This window comes from Sphaerodactylus townsendi, linkage group LG08, assembly GCF_021028975.2.
Source record: "Sphaerodactylus townsendi isolate TG3544 linkage group LG08, MPM_Stown_v2.3, whole genome shotgun sequence".
NCBI lineage: Eukaryota > Metazoa > Chordata > Lepidosauria > Squamata > Sphaerodactylidae > Sphaerodactylus > Sphaerodactylus townsendi.
Window position 1 is genome coordinate 5,703,850 of NC_059432.1, and position 8,676 is coordinate 5,712,525.

At 50.4% G+C, this 8,676-nt stretch overlaps 1 protein-coding gene across 1 annotated transcript in view; it reads right to left on the minus strand.

The window, feature by feature from the left end:
- CHUK (component of inhibitor of nuclear factor kappa B kinase complex) overlaps positions 1–3,848 on the minus strand; it is a 37,446-nt gene extending 33,598 nt beyond the window's left edge. Inside the window, exons 1-2 of the mRNA XM_048505916.1 lie at positions 3,691–3,848; positions 3,171–3,265 (exon numbers count right to left, since the gene is read on the minus strand). Coding sequence (XP_048361873.1) covers positions 3,171–3,265; positions 3,691–3,822 — 227 coding nt within the window. The 5' untranslated portion in view covers positions 3,823–3,848. The remainder of the gene's footprint in view (positions 1–3,170; positions 3,266–3,690) is intronic.
- Positions 3,849–8,676: the final 4,828 nt, after the last annotated feature.

Below are 8,676 nucleotides of genomic sequence, written 5' to 3' on the forward strand. Positions count from 1 at the left end.
TTCCACTTTTCACAAAAATGCGCTTTTAGGAAAAACTGATGTTGAGCCAGTGCTGGCAACATCAAAGACGGAAAAAACAATTTTAAATGTGCAGTTTACTCAGCTTACCTGAGAAAGGGAGTGGTTTCAAAAATGAAGGAACAAAGTTCATCTTGAGCCTTTAGGCTGCTAGAAGCTCCCTCAGGCTATCGCCCATCTAGTCCAGCACCCCGTCTCACACAAGCTGCCCAGGAGGGCTAACCTCAGGGCATCGGGGCTAAGGCCTTTCCTGATGTTGCCTCCTGGCTCCAGGATTCTGAGGTTGACTACCTCTGACCTTGGAGGTTCCCTTTACTAGTCACTGACAAACCCCTTCCCCATGAATTTGTCTAGTTCTTCACAACGGTCCCAGATGAATGTTACACCAAATACAGAACAGGAAAGGGAACCCCTTTTTATGTTTTAAACTATGACCAGCTTTGTTGTCAGAGAGGAAAAATATTCTAATGCATCTTCATTCTATAACATTTCAGACCTATTTGAAACTGAGAACCAAGCGAAGGCCTTTAAAAGAGTTTTTATCGAGATTTGTGCCCATGTAGACTTCCAGCCCCAGCTAGCCTGATCTTATCAAATCTTAGAAGCTACACAGGGTTAGAATTTGGAAGGGAGACTGCCAAGGGCTGCCCGCATTGTGCCACGGAGGCAGGCACTGGGGAAAAATGCCCTCTGAACAACTCTTGCCCTTGAAAGCCCTAAAAGGTTGCTGTACCTTCTTATATGTTCAGCCAACAGGTAACCTTTTATATCTTCCCTTCAGTAAATCACACTGAAGGGCAGACACAGAACCCTACCAAGGTAACACTCTACGGCAGCCAGGCGGACGGAGAAATTTTCGGAGCTTCCATTTCTACAAAAGCAGAGGTGAGCGGGTGCAGCTTACTTTAAAGCAACGAATACTTCAAATACTTTCTCTTTCAGAAAAGGAAACGTTAAAATGAGTTCATTAGATCATATTGCAATGGCCTTTTCCATACAGCTCCAATCCTTCTAAAAGACTGCTTGACTTGGACCAGTCTTCCGTTATATGCATAACAAAGGCCAGGAAAGAGTTTCTTTGTTTGAGTAGGTTAGCTCAAAGGTGCAAAAGCTACTCAGTGGAACTATACTACACTGCACCTTTACTGAACCATTTGTTGTTTAGTTTGCAGACACTGAGGAACTGATGTTCCCAAGCATGCCAGGGCCATTCAAGACAAAATTCAAGACAAAAAGAAAGGACCAGGTTGTCTGTCTCCCAGATTCCTACTGCTGACTGGTGAAGCAGCAAGAACAATATATGTGTGTTGTCGAAGGCTTTCACAGCTGGTTCTGGTGGGTTTTCCGGGCTGTGTGGCCGTGGTCTGGTAGATTTTGTTTCTAATGTTTCGCCTGCATCTGTGGCTGGCCTCTTCAGAGGTATATCACAGAGAGAAGTCTGTTACACATTAGGAACAAGATCTACCAGACCACAGCCACACAGCCCGGAAAACCCACAACAACCAATACATGTGTGTGTATGTGTGTGTGGGGGGGGGGGGGGAAGGGACTTGCATTGTGCAAAGCCACTTCCACAAATGTACGGGGAAATGGAGCCACAGCATGGTGAAATGTTTTAGGAATTTTTCGAATCTCGATGTAACCGTCCGGGCTCCCAGGTTCCCTCTTGGGCCATTTTCTCAAGCCGAAAGAGTTGCAGGGAGGGGCCTGTTACATCGTTAGGTGTCATGTCCCAAGGTCTAGTATTACGGGTGAAAAAAATCCTTTCTCTCCACTCCATGCATAAGTTTATCAACCTCTGTCATGACAACTAAGCTGGGACTTTTTGCTCTGAACTAAAAAGCCCAGAATTTCACAAGACATTCAATCACTTCTGTACTTTTTCCAATTCTGAAATATTCTTTTTGAATTCCGGCAAACAGAAGTATTCACAGTTCTCCAAATGAGCCTGCACCAGAAATCTATGAGGGTCATTATTACAATGCTGGCAGCGTTATTTCCAGTCCCTTTCTCAATATATGTTGCCATGGCTCCCTGAAACAGAAACTGAAAGGAAGTATAGAATGGAAGTCGAACGTGGAAAAAGAAGTTCCAAGATGCACACAGGCCAGTTCAAGGAAGTATATACACAGCTACTCATTCTTTGACAACTGATGCGTGGCTGGATTGTAGAAAAGGTGTAGAAAATAATCTGGCAGGCATCTCATCTAAGAGGGTGCTGCGCCGGGGTATCTGTAACTATTATTATTATTATTATTATTATTGGGTTTATAGACCGCCCTCCCCCGAAGGGCTCAGGGCTTATTTTTGGAGTACGGCTTATATTTCAAGCATCCTCCAAAAATCCCAAAAAAATTCATGCTGGGGCTTATTTTCGGGGTAGGTCTTATTTTCGGGGAAACCAGGAATATTAAAAGATCCTGCAAAGAATTACTTTTTCAGAGCAAAGGGAAAGAATATTCAAACCCAACCTGAAAAGCAAACTAGGAACCAAAAAAATTGAAAAGTTTAATAGTTATCTATCCAATACGCATTTTACTGAACTGTGCTTTACTCTTAATAAAAAAAGCTATCCATAAAAATCTAGATGGAAAATATGAATCCATATAAAAAAACCCACATAAAATATCCCAAACCATATCACAAATAACCACAAAGCCTCAACTTTTTGGATATTTTTGTGCTACATTTTGGAATATTTTAAATACCACCCTAATAGTTGAGGCTTTGTGGTTATTGGTGGTATATTTGGTGCTACTGGGATATTTTATGTTTTGTTTTATATGGTTGTATATGTTCTATTTGTACTTTAATGTATATCTTTTTATCATTAACAGTAAAGCACAGTGCAATTAAAAAACACATTTTAATCTATTTTAATAGGTATCTATTAGACTTCTCAACCTCTTTAACACGCAGAGAGAGCACCACCCTGTGGCCTAAGAAAAACAACGAAGAGGAATCAAAGAGCAATTCCTCTTTAGAAAAAAAAAAGCTATTTCTTAAAAGGGAGTTTTGGAGTAAGAAATCCTCCTCCGGGTGACAGGGCTCGGCTCCTGCAAGATCTCTTCCCTGGTCTTCATCTTCCCAGCAGGTCCATCAGTCCCGACGCCCCCACGTTTAAGAGGGTGCTTGTGGGACCCCCCACTCACTTCTGCATGATCTGGATCTCCTGGCACCAGCGGTCCTTGTTCCTGACGCTCAGCTCCAGGCGGCAGGACTTGATGGCCACCTTCGCGCCCAGGTCCTGCGGGCAGGAGGGGAAGGGGGGGCATCAGAGAGAGGGGTTGCCAACCTCCAGGTGGGGCCGAAAGATCCCCTGCCGTGCCCAACACGTTCTCTCGGCCGGGAGATGGCAGCTTGGCAGGGGGGCTTTGTCGGGCAGGACTGCCAGGTCCTCCTCTCCCCGCCCCCCCTCCCGGGCACTGGTGGAGAGTGAGGGGGGGGGAGTTGCCAGATCCCCTCCCCCCCACCGGCACCCTTTTTGCCCGCCTCTGCCCTGTGACGCTGGGTGTCCCCCGGCCTCCCCCCCCCCGTTAGGCCAGGATTCCCGGGGAAACCCCTCCCGCCTGGAGGTGGCCACTGGCTCCCCCCGCGCTGGGCAGAGCCGCCACTTTGGGGCCGGGACGTGGACGAGGAGGGCGCCCCGCCTCTCGCCCGCCGGCGACCCACCCGGTGCTGGTAAAGCGCCACGTTGCCGAAGCCGCCGCTGCCCAGCCGCTCCCGCATCTCCCACGGCCCGCAGGGGGCGCCAGGAGGACCCCCCGGCAGGGCCACGGCGGCGCCCGCGGGCATCCGCTCCATCCTCCCGCCGACGCCCCGCGCCGCCTCTCGCGAGACTGCCCAGGCCCCGCCCCCGCCAGGCCCCGCCCCCACGGCCCGCACGTGCGCCCGCCGACTCGTGTTTGGCCTTCGCCTGCAGCCCCGCCCCCTCCGGGCTCCCCTGCAGGGGAGTCGCCGCCTCTATTGCGGGAGGGGCGTCTGTCGGCGGGCGGGTCTCTGGCCCGGGGCCCCACGGTCTTTCCGGGAGATCTCCAGGCGCCGCCTGGAGGTTGGCAGCTGTTCCAGGGTCGGGAATGCGGGTGTTTTCCTGCCTTGAAACCCCTCCTGCTTTTCTTGCGACCGTCCCCCCAACCAACCCCCCCCCCGCCGCGCCTTCCCTCGCAGCACTTTTAAAGGGGCTGCGGAGACCCCCCCTTCCGCTGCGCGACCACCAGCCCCTCGTCGCTCCCCTCCGGCACAGCCACGGGCGGCCAGCGCAAGTGAATGAGGCCCCACTGGAAGGACAAAGATATATTACAGTGGTGGCGAACCTTTTCGAGCCCGAGTGCCCAAACTGCAACCCAAAACCCCCTTATTTATCCCAAAGTGCCAACACGGCCATTTCACCTGAATACTGAGGTTTTGGCTTAGTTGGCTCCGAGGCGTGCGTTACTCAGGAGTCAACTCAGTGGTAGTCGGTGGCTTTGCTTTGAAGCAACCGTGCAACTCTTCCAACGGGTGAATCACGACCCTGGGTGGATTTACTCAGAAGCAAGCCTCATAGCCAGCAACCGAGCTTACTCCTAGGTAAAGGATTACGCTTTAGTACTTTGCATGAAAATCAGTGGGGTTTAACAGCGCTTAACAGGGTTACCCATACTGCTTCCCGCAAACCAGGTTAGGTTTAATGCTAATAATCGAGCCCAGCAACCCAGGCAAGCCTAGATATGTGTGTGTGTGTGTGTGGGGGTGGGGGTGGGTGGGGGGGGCATAGGTTCACCACCACTGATATATTAGAAAGCTGCAAAGATCCATCTAAAATCCCCTACCTTCTCCCGATGACCTGGACGGGGGTGGGTGGGGTGTCAATGTGATGTGAGGAGCAGGGCCCGTGGATCTTGACAGCAGTGAGATGCAGTGGAAAGGTCCTCCTTTGCCTCCTGTCATCCTCACAGGGTTGTTGTGAGGACAAAAAGGAAAAGAAGTGAAGGAGACAGGCAGGGGAGACATGAAGCTGGTACCTTCTCTTGCTTGGTGTGTGTCTGAATGGGGAAGTGGGGTGCCGTGTGGTTTCCGGGCTGTCTGGCCGTGTTCTAGCAGCCTTCTCTCCTGACGTTTCGCCTGCATCTGTGGCTGAATGCATCTTCAGAGGATCTGAATGTGTGGGTCGCAGATGCCAGCCACAGATGCAGGCGAAACGTCAGGAGAGAAGGCTGCTAGAACACGGCCATACAGCCCGGAAACCACACAGCACCCCAGTGATTCCGGCCATGAAAGCCTTCGACAATACATTAAATGGGGAAGGTTTAAGACCTGTGCTGCAGCCCACTGGAGGACCCCGATCTTGCGATGGCTTCTGGCAGCCAGCAGAGGTGAACAGGATTGGGACAAGACAATTAGCCCTGAGAGTAAAATCCCAACGTTTACAAGTCCTTAAAAACAGCAGTGTCCAGCGAATAGGAGTCCAAATTTAAATGGGAAGGAGTTACCCTGTGTCTCCTTCACAGAGACTCGGGAGTGGAGCGCAGCATTCTCCTTTCCTTTTTTTTTTCATCCCCACAACAACCCTGTAAGGATGCCTGGGGCAAGAGGCTCACAGGAAGCAGGCCTGCGATCTGCACAGAATCGGGGCCCATGAAAGCCTCTACTCCAACCTGCTGCTCAGTGCCAGATCAGGCTAGAGGGCATCCCTGGCAAGCGTTCTTCTGGCCACTGCTTGCAGACTGCCCACAGCCTTGTCGAAGCGAAGCCTCCGGAACTGCACACAGGATTCCAGGTGTGCCCGGCCGATGTAGGGCTCAGCAGAACTATGACATCTTGTGATCCCCGGATTTTGTGCCCCTTTTGACATGCAGGTGTGTATCTATGCATCATAGATTACAGGATTGCCACCCTCCAGGTAGTGCCTGGAGATCCCTTAGAATTACAGCTGATCTCCAGACTTTAGAAATGGATAAATTGAATGCTTTGGAGCATAAGTGTCAAACTCGTGGCCCTCCAGATGTTATGGACTACAGTTCCCATCATCGCCTGCCAGCATGATGCTGGCAGGGGATGATGGGAACTGTAGTCCATAACATCTGGAGGTCCACGAGCTTGACACCTGTGCTTTGGAGCGTGAGCTCAGCACATGATGGCATTCTATCCTGCTGAGGCCCCTCCCCTGGTGCCATCCCTCAAATCTCCAGAAATTTCCCAGCCCAGACTTGGCAACCCCCTACGGGTGCTGGTTTTGTGCCCTGCTTGCGAGCACGTCGAAGCACATGTGGCGTGCACATATTTGATGTGCGTGTGGCTTGCACGTTGGATGTTCTCAGATCGAACGCCGCAGCTGTAATCAAAACGTCGCCTCTGAAAATAAGGACACTGGGATTATTTCAAGACATGCCACAGTTCCCTCTGCTCTTTGCCGCTCGCACGTGGCTGAAAGCTCTCCTCCGCCTGCTGTGCATTAAGCTGACGAGAGTTATCTTTAAAAACATACACGCAAAACGGGCTGCTGAGTCTCAAAACGGACCCTGTTGCTCTCACTGTGGAATACCCACCAAGTAATCTGTTCCATAATCTTTAGTATTTGGATAAGCAGTTGTGTAGTGCAGAGGAGGAGGGTGAGAGCCAGCATTTTGTGGCCAGGCCCGCATCTACTCCCCATCATGAAATTTCTCTTGCAAAGGCTCAAGATGATCCCTCAAAGGCAGAGCGAGGACAGCGACTTCCTTGGCTTTACAGGAGTGGTCACAACAGAAGTTCTTCATCTAAACCGTTTGTGTTTATTCTGCCTTTCCTCCAGGGTCCTCACAGCAATGGCATATTTTATCCTTGCAACAACCCTGGGAAGTAGGTCAGGCTGCCCATGATCTTGTGGCCAAATAGAGGCTCAAGCAGTGATTTCCCCAACAGAATGTTGGCCCACCCGCATCAGCGAGGGCAAGACCACAAGAGCCGGAGCTGCTCTTGGGAGACGGTTTTTCAAGGCAGCAACTGCTCCCATTTTCTCCGGGAAGCGGCGTCGCGCACAGGGCCAGGCCTAGAGTTCAAGAGAAGAGCCCTCATGAATGATCCTGTGGTGTCAGGATGCTGATGCCATACCACGAGACCACCCATGCGCAGACACAGCAGCTAGTGCTGCCTTCAGCTGCATCTCAGGACGGAGGAAGCAGGTGGGGCAGCCCCGCAGTTGGGAACACTTCCACCCAAACACTTACTAATTGGTTCCCCGCCCTGGGACATGGACAATATATACCCCAAACATTTCCTTCTCTCTGGACAGTGTGTAACAGACTTCCCTCTGTGATACACCTCTGAAGATGCCAGCCACAGATGCAGGCGAAACGTTAGGAACAAGATCCACCAGACCATGGCCACACAGCCTGGAAAACCCACCAGAACCAACAAAGCTTTTGTCTGAATTGACCTCTCTTCCTGGGTCTCCTCTTATCATATATTTTTCATCCTTCCATTCGGGAGACCAGGGTTCTCTGCTCTGCTTTTGGCCAGTTAATCTTTCTCGACCCATCCTACCTCACAGGACTGTTTTGCAAATGCAGCCCTGAGTAACTGATGAGGAACAAGAGGGGGGAAATGAAATAAGTAACAAGGCATCTTCTAAAATCACACTCACTTCCCTATTGTGGGATAATCCATGACCCTAGTGGTAGACACAGAATCAGGCAAGGTGGCAGACCTATATAATCACATTTGGGATAGACCCCCCTGCCCAACAGTTTGTTCAGGTGGAAGGTGAGGGATGATTCACTGCAGCTCGCCAATCTCCTTACTAAAAGGAAATGAAATGGAAACTGAGGCAATACCAGATGATCTGCATTTCATCGATATAAAGACCCTGAGCATTTGTTTTCTGGTCAGAAGAAAAGTGAGTTTCAGTGACTAACACTTTTTTTGAATATAATAGTAGTCTTCAGCCAACATATGGCCACCCCATAGGGTTTTCAAGGCAAGAGGCAATCCAAGGTGGTTTGTTGTAGCCCACCTTTGAATAGCCCTCCCCTCCAAGTGCTAATTATGAAGGACCCTGCTTAGCTCCCAAGCTCTGAGAAGCCTGGACTAGGCTGGGCTGCTGCTCTTCTGAAAGTAAAATGTCTTATTTCCCATCTATCCTTCCCTCCATAGAATTCTAGATGATGGTGAAGATCTTTTCCCTTCACACCTTGTAAGGGCGAAGCACAGGCACGGTAGCCTGGCCCTGTCAAGCAAAGTCCAGGGCTGCAAGACAAGAGGCTGGGAAGCCCTCCAGAAAACTGGGTCTGGGTGGGAAACCAACTTGAGCAGCCCATCCGGAAGAGCTCATCCCTTCAGCAAGAGGTGGTGTCGTCAACAGCATTTCATTGGAATGGAGGGAAGTATCCAGTGGGGACCCACACGGCCATCTGACACACCAAATTGGGAGGAGAAGCAAAGACCCCAGAAGATAGAATACACCAAGATCTGGACACACTGGGAAAGGGGGCAGATGTGAACAAATTGCAACTCGAGAAGGGTAAAGGCAGTTCTACATCTGGGTAACAAAAAGAAACATGCAGACTGGATGATGGAAACACTTCTAGGTAGCATAGTGTGTGAACAAGATCTTGGGATACGGGTGGACTGTAAGTTAAATATGAGCAGCTAGTGTGATGCAGCAACAAAAAAGGCTAATACAATCTTAGGGTGTATCAC